We start from the raw sequence: 22,884 nt of genomic DNA, 5'->3' as shown, positions 1-22,884 counted from the left end.
TATCCTGAAATGATAAAAGAGGTGTTGGTATGAAATATAGAGGTTATTAGGTTATTAAACATCAGTTCAAACATTTCTTGATTTCTGGGAACCATGCATATCAATTTTGAAGTACTGCGAATTATACAAATTTAACATTCAGTTCTTGCCTGATTGGTGACCACCGCTATTCGTGAGATAAATGAAGGTTCTGCAGCTCCAACAGTGACATTTTCTCATGAATTCTTTCCTTCCCCTTCAAGAGATTTCTTGTTTTCCAGGCTGCAGAAAAATCTCTAGCGAAGATAATGAAGCTTAAGGTCGGTACCCCTTGGGTTATAGGCCTTTTCTGAGGTTTTCTGCCTAACTTCATATCTGTAATTTCAGATAGTTTTTCTGAGGAAGGACCCTCCCAAGATGAATAAGCCTTCAGTCCTACAAAAATCTGAATCCAGCCCTTCCTGGTTTCATATTATGGCCTCTTACCTGGAACTAGGCATTATCTTTTTTTCACTACCTCGTTATCACACTCTCCAAAAGCAAACTAGATACAAAGTCCTTCTTTCCTCAAGGCCTGGGAAATCATGTATTTTTTCCCTCTTTAGGCAAATTAAACCCAAGAGATGTCTCCTTTAGCTGAGTGCCTGAGCCACTACTTTTTCTATTTTTGGTCATTTTTAGTAGTTCTCATTGACACATACAGACTGGCCTCGTTGTATTTACCCACACATGGAAACACCTGCACACACTCACAGGCTCGCTCATGAGCACACACAGAAAGTACATTTCATGATGGGTTGTGTTTTTTTTCCCTGTATTAAGATGACTTTGTAATAGAGACCTTTATTACATGTCAATACGAGGAGAATTGAGGCCAATACCCACAGGTTTCTCACACACAAGTCAGCCATTTTCAGGAGGTCCAGCTCATGGCACAGGCCACATGCTGTAATCCGAGGCAAATTAGCTAAATAACTAAAAACCTGTTCTGATGGGTTTGGGAGCTCAAAGTCCCTGGCCCTTCAAATAGAAAACAAAAAAACAAAAAACAATGTCTGTGTGATAAGCTGGCTTTCCTCTTTCCCTAAGTATTTTACTTTGTGAATCGTGAGAGTTGTGGCATGATAGTGGCTGACATTTTCCTAGGGGGCCCGACTGTAATCTGTATTCTGGCTGACGGAAGAACAGCAGGAGGGGAGAGATGAGGCCAGGAAAAGTATAGTTAATAATTATGCATGCAGGTAGTGTGTTAGGAACTCTTTCCAAAGCTGTGATAAAGTACTTCATTCTTTATTTAAACTCTCATAATCACTCTTCTTCTTTATCTAAAGAACCACATTTTTAGAAGAAGCCAAATTCTAAAAAAAAAAAAAAAAAAAAGTCAGCTTTCAAGTTTGTTTCCCCCCCCTCAACTAAATGTGGGGAAAAGGGAGAGTAGGAGGTTTTTGAAATTACTATAAATGGGGCTTTTAACCTAAAAGTTGATTCCTCAGCAGAACAGTTGAGATAGTTAATTCAAAGAATAAAGCAGAAGAGTGTTTTCTTTTGGAAATTTTAGTGCTACTAAATGCTTTTATCTCAGCTTTATTAGTCTATAAAATATATTCATTAACATGTTGACCCTACACAGGTCAGAATATTTCATAAAAGCAAACATTTTAAGAGGTAATCCTTTGTTCTTGAAACTGTGCCAAAGACTAAATAGTATACACAGAAAATTAAAAGTTATCCTTCTTTCTTGACTTTATTAGCATTGGAGATAAAATAAATAAATAAAATACAGGGAAATCTACAGTCAAATAGATTGAATAGTTTGTAATCAATTTGTTGTAATGCTACATAATGAGTATTATAATGGAGGCATGCGCAGAACCGATGTGAGAAAACTCCTACAGAGAATGCACCTTGACTCTAGAAGGCCATTCAGAAATTCTGAAAGCAGAAAAGGGAATAAGAGCACATCAGGCAGAGAAATTTGAGAATTGTGACTAGTCTAATATTGGAATATTGGAATTGGGAGTTATGAAGGCAGGAGAGAGCTAGAAGGGTAAGAACCAATAAAATCATTAAGGACCTTTTCTCCGCTAAGGGAGAAGTGTTTTGACTTTATCCCATAGGAATGGAGACCGAACCAAACAGGAGATTTGCATTTTAGAAAAATATGCAAGATAGATTTGAGGAAAGAAATAGTAAGAACTAAAGTAAACAGTGCAGTTGGAGATTCCAGAGGAGAGGTTCAGAGCAGAGATAAAAAGATGGACACGATTTGATTATATACGATGTAAAGTAAAAATAGATGTTAGGGTCGACCCACGGGGTAGGTTCTGAGAGGAAAGGCAGTGGTTTGAGTTCACAGCATGTTGACTCTGAGCGCTGTGCGGGGGCCTGTGCAGCAAATGATTAGAAACGTATCTGGAGCTCAGGAGAGAGGCTGATAGGTCTTATTCGAATATAGATGATGTCATGACTTATAGCCCTGACTATTGTCAATCAGGAAACACATAAAGACTGAGAAGATTGTAGGTGGAAGTGTAACACCAACATTTAAGGAACAAGCAATAGGAACTCCTCCCAGGTAGGTCAGAAGAGTAAGAAAGAATATGAAAAGTAGCACATGGTGTCATGGGAGTTAAGGTGAAATATAGGTGTTAAAGAAGGAAAGATGAATAATAGTATCCAATGCTTCCATGAATAAAAAAATAAATAAATAAAGATGCTGATTTGATTCAGCCAATAGGAGATTGTTAGTGATTTCGGTGAAGGTGTTTACATTGACGCATCATAGGAGGGTATGAAAGTTTGATTTTACAGGATTGATATGTTAAACACAGGAGAGAATGTTTATGCATTTAAATGACTTGGATTGCATAAGATGTATATTTAGAAGACAAGGAATCAGTAAAGGTGACAAAAGGAGCATATGGAAAACTAGAGCAAAGAGGGAATAATTATTCAGTCATTTCAATATACACATTTACAATATTTTTTTAAATATAACTAGTTTTTCTGTTCTTTTTTTGGATGTAGGCTTTACAAGAGGTCTTTCAACTTAGTTACCCCAGGGAACACCCCTCACTAAATCACAGCTGAGTAAGACATCGGTGAATGATCACTGAGGACCACATACGGTGTACAGGACTCTGCCAGAGACAGCTGGGAACAGAAAGATGGTGACACACATTCCTGACCCCAAGGATTTTATAAACTAACTGGGGAAATTAAACAATGACCAGAATACAAGGTAAGATGAGTGTCACGGGGCTGTACACTCAAACTACCATGACTTACTTTTAATTTGTGCCTTTGGATTATCAGCCTCTGATGTATCCCCTTCCAATTTTCCCAAGAGGTTGAAAATCACAGCACTGAAAATGATTAATAGTAATCATTTATTAATAATAAAAATAATTGATAAAAACAATCATTATAATAATCTAGCCCTTCTTATGGTTCTGGCACTGTTCTGAGTGATTAAGACAAAAAGCCTATTGTGTCAATTTCAGAAGCGATTATTTACATTTGAAAATTAAGGTTTATTGAGATGAACTAAAGGTGTAAGAATTCTTTTTATTCTCACATGCAACTGAGAACATTGCTAGAAAGGGCACTAACGATACTCACTGGAAGGATATTAGGTAAGTTACAAATCTACTACAGGAGACCACGGGGGATCAAGTTCAGAAAATGGGTAGAAACCAAAGCAGGCTGGGTAGCAAGACTCTAGGCTGGGCAATGTCACAGAAATGATTATCTTTTAGGTTGCTAACACTGGAAATTTCCTGCTGCCACTATTGGACCACAGATGCCATCATGAATGACTTCGTAATTCTATCACTCTTTCAGGATTAAAAGTGCAAGCATGAGTATCAAACGGCCATCTATATGCCAGAAGCTGGGTGAAGCTACTTGATTCCTCTAAATTTTGTGTTGAGACACAGGTCCATATTTCAAAGCTTGACTTGGCCAAAGATTATTTCCTCAAAAAGGCCATTCAGATGATTTAGAGACTAAAACAAACAAAAGAACTTGACAAATGTCTACCTACATCCTTCTTCTGATACCAACACTTATTCCTCCCCAAAGTGGCTCAATTCTAATGTAAGTCTTCTTTATTCAACCAAAAAAAAGTATATATCCAAACCTCTAAGGGAAATAATTCAAAGTCTCATTAGTTACTACATCCTACTTGGAGCCTCGGACCACCGTACAATGTCCATTACCCTTTAGTTCTATTATGATATTACACTATTACTATACATAGAAGGACTAAGGGAAATGGGGAGGAAGGAAAAGCCATATTAATTAAACTATGCAAATATATTTATGACGCAATAATGAAAATGATCTTTATTTTTGCGTGCACCGTTGACCCTTGAACAACATGGGGGCTTAGAGGTACTAACTCCCCAACACAGTCAAAAATCCATGTATAAAAAAAAAATCCATGTATAACTTTCTACTCCCCAAAACAAATTATAATATTATAATAATATTACTTACTATCAACTGGAAACCTTGCTGATAACATAAACGGTTGACAACATAAACAGTTGATTAATATGTATTTTAATGCAATAGGCATTATGTATTGTATTCTTATGATTAAGCTAGAGAAACAAAAATGTTAGAAAATTAGAGAAAATACATTTGCAGGACTGTTAAAATTCTGGGTATAAGTGGACCCACACAGTTGAAAACCATGTTGTTCAAGGGTCAACTATATTTATGAGGCAGGGTTAGAATGTGGGACTATCTCTTGTACGACCTATCACCTTCAGTCGACACTTCACTACAATAGGAGATTTTACCTGGTAGGTTTACCCGAAATTCATTCCCAAGAGATATGCTCTTGCTTGTGCAGTGTTGCCGTGGTCTTCTGCTAACTTGAGCCCTCCACATAGAGCTCAGATGGCTGGAGCTCTATCCACACTCTCTCATGCTCTATTTCCCCTTGATGGAGACTTATTAAGAAAAGGAAGTTTGGCAATTCACAGCTTAACATGTGGCCAGGCACCCAGAGAATCTAGGCAGCGTGAAATAAAAGGAGGTCACACCACAGGAAAACTCCGGTGAGAACTTGTGGTGCTGCTGCCATAGGAAACTGGTAGCTGCCTCTTCTGGAATGTTGATGCTGCCAGAGAGGGTACCAACCATCTCTGTCTTACACATTTACGTTATTTCCAGGTCTTGGCTCTTGTGAATAATGCCACAAAAAACATGGAGGTGTAGCTATCTCTTTGAGATAATGATTTCTTTTATTTACTAATTTAAATAAACCTAGAAGTGGAATTTCTGGATCACGTGGTGGTTCTATGATTTTTTGAGGCACCTCCATATCCTCCACTCCTACCGATTTCCATTCTCACCAACGCTGCACAAGGGTTTCCTTTTCCTCACTGGTTGGCAGCACCTGTTATCTCTTATCTTTGTTTTTATAATATTCTATCAGGTACGAGGCACTATCTCATTGTAGTTTATTTGCATTTCCTTGCTGATTAGTGATGTTAAGCACCTCTTCATGTGTTTGTTGGCCATTTGTATGTGTTTCGTTTTGTTTTTGGAAAAATATCTAGTTAGGTCCTTTGCCCATTTTAATCAGATTACATGTATCCCCTGCTTTCCAAAAGTTTGTATTATGCCCCTTGGCTTTTACAAAAGATTTACATTTCATTATTGGTCTGTTTGGATTTTCTGCTTCATGATTCAGTCTTGATAAGTTGTGTGTTCCTAGGAATATATTCATTTCTTCTAGGTTGTCCAATTTGTTGATTATTACCCACAATACTGTTTTTAGCCTTTGTATTTCTGTCCTGTCAATTGTAATGTCTATTTGTAACTTTATTGGAGACCTTTCTATTTTGTTCTCAGTAAGCCTAGCTAAAGATTTGTCAATTTTGCCTTCTCAAAGAATCAACTCTTCTAGTTTCATTCATATTTCCTATTGCTTTCCTATTCTCTATTTCATTTATTTTGCTCTAATCTCTGTTAGTTCCTTTCTTCAGCTAACTTTGGGCTTCGTTCATTCTTATTTTTCTAGTTCTTTGATATATATTGTTTGAGATCTTTTTTTTTTCTTAAAGTAGGGATATATAGCTATAACCTTTCCTCTTAGAGCAGCTTTGGTTTGTTATAGTTTGATGTACTATATTTTCATTTTCAGTTGTCTCAGGATCTTTTTCTGATTTTCCTTTTCATTTCCTTTTTGACCCATTGGTTCTTCAGGTTTTCCATGTTTTGTGAATTTTATTCATTTTTTACTCCAATTTTACTCCTGTTACTGATTTCTAATTTCATGCCATTGTGTTTGGAAAAGATACATGATATGGTTTCTGTCTTCTTGAATTTTTGAGACATGCATTGTGGCCTTTCATATGACCTATCCTGGGCAATGTTCTGTGTGCACCAGAAAAGAATGTGTATTCAGCTGCTGTTCAATGGAATGTTCTGTATAAGTAGGCTAGGCCTATTCATCTGTAGTGTTGTTCAAATCTGCTGTTCCTTTATTGATTTTCTGTCTGGTGATTTTCCCATTGTTGTGAATTCAGTATTAAAGTCCTCAACTATTATTGTTATTCATTTATTCTTTCAGTTCTGTTAGTATTTACTTTACAAATTTAGATGCTCCAATGTTAGGTGCATAAATATTTACAACCATGATATCTTCTTGATGGATTCGCCCTTTTATTGTTATATGACAACATAGTTGTCTCTTGTGACCAATTTTAGCCTATCTACACTGCTCTCTCTGATTACCATTTGTTTGCAATGTCTTTTCCCAACTATTCACTTTGAGCCTATGTGTATTCTCAAGGCTAAAGGGAATCTCTTATAGGCAGTAATATCATTGTATATTGTTTTAAATTCATTCAGGTATTCTATTTCTTGATTACAGAATTTAATACATATATATTTAAAGTAATTATGGATAGGTAAGGCCTTGCTATTGCCATTTTGTTAATTATTTATTTACTGTTTTGCAGTTCCTTACTTCCCTTCTTTCTGTCTTCCTTGTTGACTTCTTGGGGTGGTATACTTTGATCCCTTTATCTTAACCTTTTTTATATCTACTACAGTTTTTTCCTTTGTGATTACCATGAGATTTTCATAAAACATCCTTATTATTTCCTATTTTAAGCTGATAACAACCTATCTTTAATAGCATACAGAACTCTACACTTTTACTTCTCTTTCCACTCACATTTTAGGTTATTGATATTATAATTTATATCTCTTTTATATTGTATATATAATAATGTTACTGTAGTTAATAATAGTCAAAATAATATAATACTCAAGTAATAAGCAGAAAAATTATCTGAGAAACTTTTTAGTCTCTCTAAGCTTCTCTTTATGTGATTACATGAATGAATGTATATATGCAATAAGGCCTCATTTCTCCTAATGTCATCCTGTCCATCTCCCATTTCTACCCCCCACCCCCAACAAATGACTTTGGATCAGGCTTGATAGCAATTCTAAGACTCACTCCTGCTGACAGACTAATATGCAACTTTAGGAAACATTTTCTTCAAAATACAATGCAAAGTTATCAAAAAGACAACGGGTAAATCTCAAGAGAATGAGTCATTTCTCCTAAGTTCATGAATCTCCACTGCCTTTGTACATAAATATCATTACCATGAACTGAGTGCTTTATTGTGACACAGTAATGTTTTACATATATAAATGCTTTACATATATTATTTCACTCATGAATAAGGAAACTGAAATTCCTATTGGGCTTCAATAACTTTCTCTGAGTCAAAAAAATAATAAATTGACAAAGAATTTAAACCCTACTCTTTTTGGTTCTAAAACCTATGCTCTTAATCATTACACTCTATAAAAAAAAATCATTACACTCTATAATCATATAATCTGAACTAGTAGATTGAACATCGAAGACAAAATACAAATTTACTCTTGGTTCAAAACAGAACAAAAAAACACATTGATAATGAACTTCTTTCAGTGTTCTAAGATGAGATGCTGCTGCTGCTGCTGCTGCAATCCCTAGATACTGCTTCAAGCCTATAGTGGTCATTGCTTCTCCCAAGGAAACTAGGAAGAAATGAAAAGAAAGCTTTTCTTCAATCAGTATGTCACTATTCAAATAAAGGGCTCAAAAGATGTCATCTCTTTGGCTCTAATACCCTTGTGTCCCATCGCCCCCTTTTAGTAACCTGCTCTTATTTCTTCCTATTAACTTTGGCTTCAGTATAGCACTTTCTTTATTAAGCAAATTCTGTCCTGGTATTTTTATATTGATTTTAATGGTGATTTATTTAGAAATATGTATTATTAGCGTGTGTAAACAAATTTAATCTGCAACGACACCTTAGAGTGGCTTTAAGGAAGTGGCATAAGGAGATTATAATTAGTTTTTTATTTCAGAAATGTGCTGTGCTTAAGATCTGTATAATGTTAGGGACGCCTGGGTGGCTCAGTGGTTGAGCTTCTCTGCCTTTGGCTCTTGGCATGATCCCTGAGTCCAGGGATGCAGTTCTACATTGGGCTCCCCGCAAGGGAGCCTGATTCTCCCTCTGCCTATGTCTCTGCCTCTCTCTCTCTCTCTCTCTCTGTGTGTCTCTCATGAATAATTTTTTTTTTAAAAGATATGTATGTTATTACAAGAGAAGACCTAGTATCCTTGCATGTATAAGGTCTAAAACATTGCAAGCTCAGTTACTTATACCAGGGATTGGTAAACTATGGTCCATGGGTCAAATCTGGCCAGCCTCCTGTTTTTGCAAATAGTTTTATTGCAACACAGTCACAGTTTGTTTATATCTTATCTATGGCTCTCTTGTGTGACAGCAGTACTGAGTGAGTAGTTGCAACACAAAACCTAACATTTTACTAACTGTTACTTAGTGAAAGTTTGCCAACCCCTGGGATAAACTAGCAGTAGACCTGAATTTCCATATTTTCATTCTCAATGTTACTTTCCTCACTATCCAGGAAAGCCAACAGTTCTTATGTTGGAATTTTGTAATGGAATTTTGTAATTTTTTTTTTTTTTACTTTGGGTACCAAGTTCCCTGTTGGTTAAATCACTACTAATTGCTGACCTGATATAGTTGATTGGGTTACAATGCCCTTGACATAAATGAATTTTCCTTTGGATCAAGTACAGAACAAAGCAGGTATTCTTAATCACAGTAGAAACAGTGATTCAGGAACCCATGCTTTTTCATCTTGTGGCTCAGCCATTTTCAGCATATCTTTTTCAAGGTGGCAAAAGAAGAGAAAAATCTTAGAGGATAGTGCCTGGAACGTATCTGAAGAGTTGGTAATCACTTTTACTCAGATTTCATTGGTCAAAATTTAGTCCTATGCCCCAATCAACTGTGTAAGGGAGGCTGGAAAATATAGACTCATTGTGTCCTGGAGAAAGAGGAAATAGGTTTGGTGAAGAGCCAACCAGTTTCTGACACAGAGACCTTCAACATATAGAATTCATAGGGCTTCATATTTAATAAGATGTCGTGGGGTAAAAGGAAGAAATAAAAAATATCTTCTAAACTTTTAATATGGAAAAACATTTAGATGGTTATAAATCTATGAGAGTTTGGAAATAGGAGAAACAAGATTGAGGAGGGAGGAAATAGTGAACAAAACCGTGAATTCCATTTTAACATATGATTTTTAAAATATTTTAGGACTTCAAGGTCTAGCACACATTTGGAAATACAGGAGACATATTCAGGTCTAAAGAGACAGTAAGTGGTAGTAAGGTCATTAGATCAATGTGGGACAGAACTTAAATAGAAAAAGAAAGTTATAAACAAAAAAGCATTGTGTGTGATATAATATCTGCCTTAGTGCTGTTTTCTCGGTTAAGTCTCATAATAATACTATATGACATGTATTATTCTTCTCATTAAATCCTCCAAAAATATATATTATTTCCAAATACAGAATGGAAAAATGAAGTAGCATAGAGATTATCTAACTTGTTATAGGAACCTTTATCTGTCATGCTTTTTAGCACCTCACAGTATCTCCCTTTGCTCTTTTTGAAGAATAATTAGAAATACCAATATGACTCACTCAGCTATCAGAGCTGATGCCATGGAATTAAATAGACAGCTATTATTTTACCAAAATTAGGAAAACACTATAAGCATTCTTTTAGCGATCCAGCATAGAAGCACAACTGAATAATTGCTATTGTAAAATACTTACTTTTTGAAAATTTGCCACAGACTAATAATCATAGAATTTTAAAAACACTTAAAAACTAGCCCATATATAACTTATGAGTATTAAAGATTTTGAATGGCATTAGTTACACTGTATCAAGTGAGCATGTCATAATCATAGGCATTTATTTCTCTAGATAAATGAAAAGACTACTGAAAATAAACTTACACTTTACAAAGGAATTTTATATCTTTTTTATCTCTATTTTCCTAATTTTAAACTATGAATATGTATTAAAGAGAAAAAATCAATATATATACTATTTCTGTATACTTTATAATAACAATTATACAATTGTGTGTCTTCTTTCTGTCTCTCCTCTCTTCCCTCAAATGTATGCAAAAGGCAAATACATCAATAGTAAATATATGAAAATCTAACAATCTCCAAGGAAGTCAAAAGGAATATTTAATTTCTCTTTTATATTTCACATTTTCTGAATTCTTATAAGAATATGAATCACTGATATAATGTTAAAACTCTTATTTTGAAATAAGAAATTCAGAAATTGTTTTAACAAAATAAACAGAAATATAATTAAATACATGAAAGTAGGCAATGAAACTAATCAAAGTACACAGTGTCTTAATAAAAGTCAGCAGCTGGGGCAGATATTACTACACTAAGATTGCCAGAGAAACTGAAAATTGCTTTAGGATTGCCATCCTTGGGATATTAAACAATATAAATAATGCCTTTGCATTATTTCCTGCAATAAATGAAATAAGTTTTAATTGTTCTTTGGACATCTGGATATATAAGGAACCTTTGGGGGTGCCAAGTTAACTTGATTTACGTTATGAACAACAAAAGAAACACTTTAATTATTCTCTATATTTCAGAAGCTTTATATACAAATCCATCCAGTTACATGGAGTATTTCTTCTTTCATAGTATTATTTCAAAGTCCTTTAACTAAGCGTATTAGCCATAATTCAAAATGACCACGGATGTAACGTGGCATTGGTTCATTTTGTCACTCTTCAGGGAACTTGAAAGACTAATTCTTTTTCATAATTGCAACTTTTGTTTTAGCATCTTGAAATTGTTCACAAGCTTTTTGAAAGGCGATCATGTCAGTAACAAATTTTTCTTCACAGTGTTTTTTATATGTTTCTTGAGCCCTAAAAAGAAAAAAAGGAAAGTAATAGGGTGAGATACTTTTAAAATGACTAAAAGTGGAACAATTACTCAGATAGTTTTAACAATTACCATTAGTTAAATAGATGCTTTTAAAACAGACATACAATTGAGAAAAAATTAGAATTCCACCTATGGCAAAAATTTTATTATATCAATAATGTCCATAATATTTTCAATGATATTCCAATTGGGCTAATACTTCTAAGATTTCTATTGGCTGTAACAGAATTCTCATAAACCCTGCTTGAGAGTCCCAAAGAGGCCTCAAAGCTAGGCTATGCTAAAATGTTTCAGAATTTTGGGGGACCCTTGGGTGGCTCAGTTGGTTAGGTGCCTGCCATTGACTCAGCTCATGATCCCAGAGGGCCTAGAATCCAGCCCTGCACTGGGTCTCCCTGTTCAGCAGGGAGCCTGCTTCTCTCTCTCTGTTCCTCCTCCAGCTTGTTTTCTCTCTCCCTTTCTTTTAAATAAATAAAATCTTAAAAAAAAAAAAAAAAAAGATTTGCAGAACTTAAGTCTCACAAAATTCAAGTTTCTTCTAGGATTCTGTTACGGATTGAACTGTGTGCCTACCTCCAACCCCCAAGTTCATGTTGAAGTCCTAAACTCCAGTATCTTAGAATGTTACTATATTTGGAGATAGGGTCTTTCAGAGGTAATTAAGCTTCAATGATATTGTACAGATGGGCCCTAATCCATTGTTAGTGGTGTCCTTATAAGAAGATGAAGAGATACTAAGGATATGAACACACAGAATAAAGGCCGTGTGAGGACAGAGTGAGAAGGCAGCAAGGGAAAACCCCAAACCTGAGAAGCCAAATCTGACTTACCTTGATCTTGGACTTCTAGCCTCCAAAATCAGAAGAAAATAAATTTATGTTGTTTAAACCACCCAATCTGTGGTATTGTGTTATGGACCCCCCACACACTAAATGAACTTTAAATTAGAGAAAGGTGAACCAGGTTACCCTGTCAAATCTAGAAAATGTCATGGGCCTTATAAGACTTCAATCATTATTCATCTGCATTCATTTAACAGGTATGTATTAAAATGCCCTAGATGCTGGAACCATGAAGATAATTATGGCATAACTATGAGAGGCTTATAGAAAGTAAAGAAAAATAATGAATATATAAATAAAATATTATAGTGCCATAATGAAAACACTATCTAACAACATGAGAAGGGCATAATAAAAAAAAGTTAGTAAATAACACCTGAAGAAGAGGGTAAGGAAAGGCAAGAAAGGTTTCAGATTTGAAATAATCCTTGCACTTAGTCTTGAAAGATACATATTTTTCAGGCAGAAAGTGGAGGGGAAAGAACATTTTGTTTATGTATGTTTGTTTAAATCGCATGAACAGCTAAAATAAAGGCAAAAGGCAAAGATGACAGCATGGCTTGGCATGCTCTGAAAAGTGACAACACTCTAATTTCTGGGACAGTAGAACAGATAACCCTGGAGAAACAGACTGACAGCAGAGCACAGAACCCCTGATTTATATTCACATATACTCAGAAATCTGGACTTGAGGAACAGAAGAAAGGCCAAAATCTTAGAAGTCTGCAATTTATTAACTATGTGATTTTGGACAAGTTATTTCAGCTCTTTTTACATCATTTTCTTCATTTTTAATAGGGATATAATCCAACTCCTGGGGTTTAGTAAAAGATTAAATGAGTTAATACATTTAAAATCCTTAGAATAATGCCTGACATTTAATAATTCTGCTTACTGGATGAATAATAGTGGTATTCATCAGGATAGAAAATAGAGGAAGAGCATCCAGATGAAGGGAAATACTGTAAATCTTTTTAAGTAATATTGTTTTTAAGGAGCCTGGCTGTCCATGTGGTAATGCCCAGGGAGTTGACTAAAGAGAAGCAATGGCTTATGGTTAAGAGAAAAGGTAGTAAAGCCATTCTGCCTAGGGATGAGATGCAGATCTGCGACTTACTGGTTGGGACGATCAACTTGTGATTTGGGACAAGTTATTTAAACTCTGTCTAAATTATTTTCTTCATCTTTAAAAAGGGACAATCTAACTCATAGGGTTTAGTGAGGACTAATGAGCTCATATATTTAAAATCCTTAGAGGAATGCTGGGCGTTTAATGGTCACTCAATGAAAATTAGCTATAACTATTTTGAGTCTGAATCTCTGGAGAGTAGCCATGTCTGGACATGTAGCAAAACAGAAATCATGGCAAAAGGGACTTTGCACATGTAATTAATAATATTAATTAAGTCTAAGTACTAACTAATAGTATTAATTAAGTCTATACATTCCTAAGAAATGTATGAAAATAGTCCTATAGATAACAATTATAAACTGTGGACAAAATGTAAAACAAAAACAAAAACCACATAACAAGAAACCAAACTATTAAAAAGTTTGGGGAGTGAGAAACAATTATCTATTATATAGACTAGGATCAAACAATTGGAAAACAAAATTAAGAAAAAATTCTATTTATAATAGCAATAAAAAAACAAAAACAAAGATGTAAGTTTAACAAAAGCTATACAAGGCTTATGAATGAAAATAATAAAATATTGCTGAAAAATTAAAGAAGATTTAAATATAGAAAGCTCTACCATTTCATGGACTGGGGGACAATATCATCAAGATTTCAATTCTTCTCAAACTCACCTATATAGTCAATGCAATTCCAAATAATGTGCCAAGAGTATTTTTGGTAGAAATTAACATTTAAATTTGTTTTAAACATATAGATTAAATTTAGATTGATTTATTTTAAATGTATGAAATTTAGGTATTTTGAATTTATTAGCATTTGAATTCTATGGCAATGCAAAGGTCCTACGCTAACCAAAGCAATCCTGGGGAAAGAAGAACAAAGTTAGAGTTTGTGTTTTCCTTTTACTGTGTAACACATTACCGTAAATTGGCTTACAACAACAACCACTTTATTATCTCATAGTTTTCATGGATCAAGAGTCTAGTCACATTACGGATCAGCTGGGTTACCTCTTTGGTTCTCACAAGGATGAAATCAAGGTGTCAGCCAAGGCTGTGGTTCCTTTTTTATCTATTTTTTTAAGTATTTATTTACTCACTTTAGAGAGAAAGAGAGAGAATGCAGAGGGAGGAGCAGAAAGAAACTTTAGTGGGCTCCTCAGTGAGCTGGGAGCCTAATGTGGGGTTCAATCTCGGGGCCTAGAAATCATGACCTGACCCAAAACCAAGAGTTGGTCACTCAATGCACTGTGCCACCCAATGGCCCCAGGGCTGTGATTCTCACCTGGGACACGAGGTCCTCTTTCCCAGATTGTTGGTTGTTGTCAGAATTCATCTCATTCTCACTCTTTCCACATAGCCCCCTCCATCCTCAAGTCAACAACGTCATATCAAATCCTCCTCCTACTCTGAATCTCTCTGACTTTTTCTGTAGCTGCATATACAGGCTCCTGTGATGCATTGGGCCCATCTGATAATCCAGGATAATTTCTCTATTTTAAGATGAATGAAGTAGTACCCTTAATTACATGTGCAGAGTTCTGTTACCACGTATGTACTTTTGTGGGTAGGAGGAAAAAGAGTAAGCAACTAAGGAAGCAGCTAAAATTGAAGGCCGCACAATCATAAAATTACAAATTAGTAATCTCTTTTAGCCATTTTAACTTGAGTGCAAGACATAAAGATAGCTGGGTTATTCCAAGGTGAGAGAACACACTAGAAATGAAAAGAAGCCTGTAAGGAAGTTTATTTGAGGGCTGAGTATCACAATACAGTTGAATAATTCATGTGGGGAAAATAAAAGAAGAAAATAATTGAAAAGATAGAAGATTTTATCCATAAGTAAGTATACAAGGATTTAAGACTTAAGAGGTAGGGCAGTTCCAAGTGACGAGGAGGCTTTTACATGTCTATGAGAATGAGTTTAAAGGTTGTGGAGATCCAAAAATACTAGGCAGTCGGAACGGCTGTTCTTACGAATTTGGAGGTTCACTGTGATTACAGCTGAAGTTGGATGGAGAAAAGCTTTATAAATCAGAATATAAACACCACAGTGAATGAAGAGAGTAGTCTAGGAGGTAAACTGATGACCAAACTACCGGCAAGTAGAAAGTGAGGTAATTAGATAATGTACTTTATGTACCGGATCATCCAGGCTAATTGATACTCACTCTACTGCAAAATGGACACCCTGCCCTCTGCCCTGAGAAGTTCCATCACTTTTTCAGAGTATAAACAAGATACATTTTGGAAAATTCATGACTGGTTTTTACCTGATATATAATTTTTTTTTCACTTCAAAGTCTCTTTTTTATTCAATCGTTAATACCCTTGTGGGTGGTTTATCTACTTCCTAAACTAGAGCTTTATGGTTCCCCTTTCTTTTATTACTCTTCCTCATTCCACATTAGGATCAGGAACTACATTCTCATTAACGACTTCACCAGCTATTGAGATTCAGCAGAATGCTTCTAGGTCAAGTGTTTGATACATTAATGAAGAATCAACAGGGAGAGAAAGAACTGAAAAACTGCTGAGGTCTCTAGACAGACTTTACTTTTTTGACTCACAGCTCTTTTCTGCATGTTGATACAAAATCTTTATTTGAGATCATTTATAATAAAACTCAGTAATGCCTTTTAGGACATATTACCTACATAGCCAGAACATTGCTTTATTCCTGTGTGTTTTCAAGGATATGGATAATATCTTTGCAGCAGCTTGCAAGAGAAGATAATTCGGTTAAGATACATTAGGAAGCTCATTTGACTCTGTATCCTCTACAAATTAATGATGGCCAGACATTCAATTTGCTGTGATAAAACTAAGCTGATGGAATTTCTCTAACATTGATTTGCACTAGATTTGTATTTTGATATATTAGACTAGCTTTCCTTCTCTTTTTCAAAATATATTTTTATTAAATTATAGAAAAATTATTTCCAAAAATCACACACCCACATATACACACAGAGTATACATTAAGGAAAATGTTTTTCAATTTTGGAGGAGAAAAATATAAAATATTTTTCATACCTAGAAAGATATTATATAAAGAGCCTCATTACTAGTTTAAAAATTGCTTGTTAACTAGGAAAAGGTAAATGCTTTCTTTTTATTATTTTATACTCTCTTCTAATCAAAGCTATTTTTTCATTATAGCTTTTAAAAATGTAAATGATTTATTTATTTTGTAACTCAAAATTGTATTTTTTAATCCCTTTCACCTATTTCACCTCTCACCTTACCCAGTTCCCCTCTGGCAATACAGAGATGAAAAGTACAGCATCAGGAGTATCGTTAATACTATTGTAATAGTGTTGTATCGTGACAAATAGTAACTACACTTAAGGTGGTGAGCACTGGTGATGTACAGAACTGTCAAATCATTATGTTGTATACCTGAAACTAATAAAATATTATATGTAAACTATACTTCAACAATAATTTTTTTAGGGATGCCTGGGTGGCTCAGCGGTTGAGCGTCTGCCTTTGGCTCAGGGCATGATCCCAGGATCCGGGATCGAGTCCCACATCAGGCTCCCTGCATGGAGCCTGCTTCTCCTTCTGCCTGTGTCTCTGCCTCTCTCTCTGTGTCTCTCATGAATAAATAAATAAAATCTTAAAAAAAAACCAATACTTTTTTTAAATGTAGATGAAAAAGGCAGCAATATGGACCTCTAAGTATTTCTGCACAAGCCTTGAACACATGTATTTACATTGTTTAGATGGTCAAAATGTCATCAGGATAAAGCTGTGACTGATAAGCTTCAATATAATATCAGAAAACTTTGTGTGAAAGACTTTGAAAGAGTAAGAAGCAATTACTGGGAATCTTGCCTAGTGCACCCTTCAGAGTTATCTGTGTCTTTTAATCTCTTTGATCTATTCTACAACTCCAGAAGTTGAAGAAAACTATGAGCAATACAAATGATTCTTGTCTACAAGACTGTAAGTAAATTTTGTCCAATGGAATTGTAACTGATTATTATTGGTGGATAATGACTACATTTATTCTGGCATTCCTGATTGTCTTTATATGTACATGCTCTTAGAATTGTCATTTGAACCGGTTGCAACATCTTACTGGTTCCTTAATGAATTAAATAAACCCTTTGATGTGTTCATTTATGTTTGTATGAGTTATGGTTTAATGTTCTAAAACATATTCTTTGTAAAGAAGTTGTAGTTTATATTCAATGGCATATTATTTAGACATAAAGAGAAGGAAATCTCACTATTTGCAACAACATGGATGGACCTTGAGGCCGCTATATCTAAACAAACCAAGCTCACCGATACAGAGAACAGGTTGGTGTTTGCCTGAAGTAGGAGGTAAGGAGTAAATAAAATGGGTTAGGAAGGTCAAAAGGTACAAAGTTCCAGTTACAGAATAAGAAAGTCATATGATGTAATATATAGCATGGTTACTAGAGTTAATAGCATTGTACTGCATATTAAAATTTGCTGAAAGAGCAAAAATTCTCATCACAAGGAAAACAATTGTAATTATGCTTGGTGACAAATGTTAACCAGACTTACTGTAATCATTTTGTTATCTATACACTATTAAAACATTATGTTGTATACCCGAAACTAATATAATGTTATATGTCAATTATACTCTCCATTAAAAAATCCTTTGACAACTAATAGAGTTTAAATTAAATATAGTTTAATATATTTTAAGTCAATACTAATTTTCAGAGCCTTTGCACTTTTAGTCTAAGATTTAAAAATCATCATGAAACAATTTTTAAAAATGTTGCATTTGTTTGAGATAGCTTGGTCCCAAGTGTATTCTGAGGATTAGTGTTCTTAGATGTTTCTTGAAATGAAATTTCTGTGGTAAGATGCATGTTTAAAGAATGTTTTATTTTTTTAGTAAGATTCCTAATGGTCTTTGCCATGTGACTGTCTACTGAGATTTATAGTTCCTTTCTAAGCCTACTTAGTGTTTCTTAAGCAATTGTACTTTCAACTATTCTTTATAAATCTCCACTATGAGTAAAGCAATAGTCATGACCCCCTTCCTCTCCTATGTTACCTATTCTGAACTCTCCAGTTTTGCTCATCCATTCTGCCAATAATGATTTACCGTCAGCCCTCTGTTTTTCCAAATTCAAAATGACAACTATAATTTTCCTATTTCTGTTTTTTGTGATAATTCAAATATATGCTTATATTTGCCACTGGACTGTGAGTTCTTAGAGGATCAAGAATATGTTATTAATTTTTGTATGGGGATGTTGAGGAGAATTGAAATGAATTAACACTTTGATGTTTAGTTATGCCTTCTCTTTGAAGGTGTCCTAGATTGCTCTCATCTATTCATTACCCACCATTTAAGTGGATATTTTAATTTTGTCCCTTGATAGTTCTTGCATTATGTTTGTATTATTATGTAACTCTGGTGGCCTTATTGCCTGATGACTTATCTCCCACCTAGATTTTCAGTTTCTTGAGGCCAAATAATCTTTATGTCCCTGTATCATCTGACATTTTCAATAGCTGAAGGTAAATTACTGTTCGAATGATTTGAACTGAAAGTATTCCTCAGTAGAAATGCCAATAATTACTGAAAGATAGAAAAAAAATGTGTAGAAAAAAATCTACTGTAATGAAATATGGACTTGTTTTAAGATGGATACCTATTCTAATAACTACTGAAGCTATTTTCAAAACTTGGTTAATCATATTTTTAGTGTGTATTTAATAATTCTGGTTATATATCTTTACTACATAAACAGCTAAAAAATATGCATTTATCATTTCAATAAATTATTAAGTACATTTATATATGTATTAAGTACACTAATATATATACTGATATTATATCAGTACTGATATATATATATATTTATATATGTTATATATATATAAAATTTGCCTGCCCCGCAGGCTCTAGTATATAACTTAATTGGACTTACATGCAACTATTACTAATTCAAAAACTCTTTTTGTCCTACTTTCCCCAATAATTACTTAACAGATTTCAGAAACTAAGTACTGTACTAGATACTGAAATGGAAAGACAGACCAAATTATCCTATAGAGGACTTCACAAGCTGACCTGATATAGGTCATCTTGGGATAACTGCTACAACTGAGATTTAAATCAAGTGCTATGGGAGAACTACCAAATGAAAAGGATTAATTCAGACTAGAAAAGCAGTTGGGGAAAGGTAAAGAATACAGAGAGCATTTCAGTCGGTTACTAAAGGATAAATAATAAAAGGATGAATTTTATCAGTGGTTGTCCAGTTCATACACTGCTGGATAGAGGCAAATAGGGGACAAACAGAGACACAGTCACACTCAGCCAAGCATCAGCCACTAGGGATGCCTCCCTGGAGAAGTAAGTGCTTGTCCTTCCCCCTCACCAATCTGAAATCTTCCTAATTTGCACAATAACAACAGAGGCTTGTGTTGCATAATAATATGTCAATGGCACTAACTGTGGGCTTGCAGGACCCATTCAGAGTGCATATTTGTTGTTACTGTTGTTGTTTTTTAAGATATTTTATTTATTTATTTATTTATTCATGAGAAAGAGAAAGAGGCAGAGACACAGGCAGAGGGAGAAGCAGGCCCCTCACAGGGACCCCAATGCGGGACTTGAATCCTGGACCCGGGATCACACCCTGAGCCAAAGGCAGATGCTCAAGCACTGAGCCACCCAGGCGTCCCTCAGGGTATGTACTTGAAGAAAAAGGGGAAAGAATTAGTAAGGTCACTGGAAAAAGAAACTACAAATCTGGGTAGGGAATTAGGAATAATTTTGTCTGTCTGGAGCAAAGAGTGCTGTTGTGGAAGAGGGAGCACGCTATAGCAGAAATTTCAGTGAGATGAGTCTAGACAAACTAGAACAAAGCTTGATGCCTGAAATGCCACTCAGATTAGATTTTATTCTGTGGACAACTGCAAGGCATCAATATACTTCAGTAGGAAGTGATGTGATCAGAACCTAATTTTAAAAGACAGTTGAGGCTTGTAGGCTGGAGAACAGATAGGGGTTGAAGAAAGGATGTCTTGAGGATGGAGATGGTATTCTCGAGGGGACGGATAAAAGGTGAATTCTTAGAATGATTATGAGCGTCTGTATTAGAATGAGAGAAGTGAGATTGAAAAGGATCAGCCTGAGACTCTTTGTAGAAGTAAAACGAATAAGGAAACATTAGCTGTTGGCCGATGAGAAAGACTGAGTTGTAAAAGACATGGCGGTTTCTAGCACTGGTCAAGGGGCTGACGATGACGACATTTAGGATAAGAACAGCCACTAATTAAGAAGTAGGTTTTCTTGGATGAAGGTGGAGGTGGCATGAGATGGAGTTGCTTTATTGTCTCATCTTTGGTAATTGTTTCTATTTTTCAAAGAGAATGTTATAAACAAAGTACTGTTTATTGGATCTCAATACTTAGTATGCAATATTTACCTATAATTGACTTAAAAGTTTTTATGATATCAAAACTCTACCTACCTGATTTCCTTCATTTGTTTCAATAAATTCTTTTGATGTTTTTCCGTTTCTACTCTTTGTTGAACAATCAGACTTTTCTGTTGTAAGACAGCCTGGTTCTTCCTCAATCTGTCCATTTTAATCATTCCTTTGGACAAAAGAGTGCGCTCATTACTTATGTTTTGAATTAACAAACGGTCTTCAGCCTTTTGGTTTTTTTCTGCTAGAAACAGAGCTCTCCTCTCTCTGACTTTTTCTAGATAATCATGTCTGTCCTGCCAACGTTGTTGTAAACCATTCTGAATTGTCTCATTATCTTTTGCAATTCGTTTTTGTGCCGCATTTTTTTTCTTATTTAGGTTTTCTTGAATAATTGAGCTAACTCTTTCTTGGACACCTCGTGGCATGGTGATAGCTGCTAATTTTTTTTTATGGCTTTCTAGCTTCTTTTGTTCTGAGTAATATTTGTCAATATCACAAAGTTTTCGGAGTTTTATACCAGTTCTGTGTGCTATAAAAAACTCTTTTCTTACATTACTTTTCAACAGCATGTCTTTTTTTTTAATTGCTGGTTTTTGATGAGTAGTAGAAAACGGCTGGACACAGGTAGGAAAATAATCATGCTCTTTTCCTTTCAGTAATGCAGCATACTTCAGTGAATCGGAAGTAAGTATGGGTAGTTTGAACACTGATATCCTAAAACTGGCATCCAATTCTTCACCCTCAGTTTCATCTTCAGACTCCTTCTGACCTACATCACATGGAAGACAAATATACTACATGACACAAGGGCTAAGCACAGTTTATTTTCTGCCCTTCTTGTTTTGATAGCTACATTAATAAAGTTGACAGTGTCTTATTGACTTTATTAAGAAGAATTTTTCCCAACTGATGTTCCTTTTAAACTTGTGTTTTAATAGTGATTTTGGAGAGGGAAATCACTATTGAAACTGCTTAACACAAAAATGCACCAATACCTGTATTTCCTGCATTCTCTCTCATAGTCATTTAACTTGCAATGACTCAATAGCAGTATCTTAACATTTCACTTAGTATTTAATCGCACATACTATTTTTACATATGGTTATTATTATCTCATATTTGCAAAGGACTTTGTAATCCATTTTACTTTATTTGTCTTAACTCTGGTAGGAATTAATAGCTGCTGTCAAATTTTTTTTTTCTCTTTCTTTATGGGAGACACAAATCCTTCAGCTTCTTTTGCTACTATGTGTGGTGATAAGACTAAGTCCTCTCCAGTAAAGTGTGGGCAGAAGTGATATGTGTCATTTCTGGACCAAGTCTATTAGGAAACAAATATGTCTTCTCTATATTTTCCTTATTCTTCTGACTCACTAGATAGAGACGATGATAAGGCCCTAGAAGATGGTGAATCCACAATTGTGGAAGGACCCTGGCTCCCTGAATTACTTTGTGAAAAACTACTCATTCACCAGGATTAATCAGCCCAAGCTCTTATACAAGCCAGAAATAAATGGCAATTATATTTGAGTCAATATATATTTCTGGGTCTATTTGTTATTATAATAACATATAGACCTGACTAATAACTTGAATCACATCATTGTTCATATATTTACTTTCTAACAATCTAGCCATAAATTTAGGATCAGGTGGCAAATACAGTTTAAAAAATGTATGCTTATTAGTCTTAGGAAAATATGTTTGATTAATTCCCTCTATCTATTAAAATTACATCTCTACTAACTATAGTCTACAATAACTATATTTTTAATAGAAAAATTCTCTTAAAATCTTTATACGTCAAATGCAAATCTGATGGTGAAAATTTTATGGAAGTTAAGGTGACCATGAAGAAGGGTAGGACCGGTCTAGGCAGGCAGTAGGAAAGAGGCAACTAGGCATGATTTTCACTAGAGGCCACAGGAATGTTAAATGAGAAAGGGAACAAAGTCTAAAGCAAAGTAGAAAAATCACGGCTACCAAGTATAAAAGGTAATCTACCATGAAACAAAGCCGAAGTGTCCAGAAATAACTATTAAGAGTTTGGGACCAAAGCAAGGCACTAGACACAGTGGGACAAAATCTAGAGTAAGTAGGTTGTGGTCTAGGGCAACTACCTAGAAAAGTT

The 22,884-nt window shown here is 34.8% G+C and overlaps 1 protein-coding gene across 3 annotated transcripts in view; it reads right to left on the bottom strand.

Annotated features, from left to right (window-relative positions):
- Positions 1–10,577: 10,577 nt before the first annotated feature.
- The window catches only part of LRRIQ3 (leucine rich repeats and IQ motif containing 3), a 169,864-nt gene continuing 157,557 nt past the window's right edge, over positions 10,578–22,884 (bottom strand). For 2 of the 3 annotated variants that reach the window (XM_038541657.1, XM_038541656.1), the window contains 2 exons: positions 20,792–21,521; positions 11,010–11,309 (listed from right to left, as the gene is read on the bottom strand). In XM_038541657.1, coding sequence (XP_038397585.1) covers positions 11,186–11,309; positions 20,792–21,521 — 854 coding nt within the window. In that variant the 3' untranslated portion in view covers positions 11,010–11,185. Of the gene's footprint in view, positions 11,310–20,791; positions 21,522–22,884 lie in introns of all 3 variants that reach the window. The other variant, XM_038541655.1, reaches the window with a different exon arrangement.

Source organism: Canis lupus, chromosome 6 (assembly GCF_011100685.1).
Source record: "Canis lupus familiaris isolate Mischka breed German Shepherd chromosome 6, alternate assembly UU_Cfam_GSD_1.0, whole genome shotgun sequence".
Classification (NCBI taxonomy): domain Eukaryota; kingdom Metazoa; phylum Chordata; class Mammalia; order Carnivora; family Canidae; genus Canis; species Canis lupus.
This window is presented reverse-complemented; position numbering and strand designations above follow the sequence as displayed.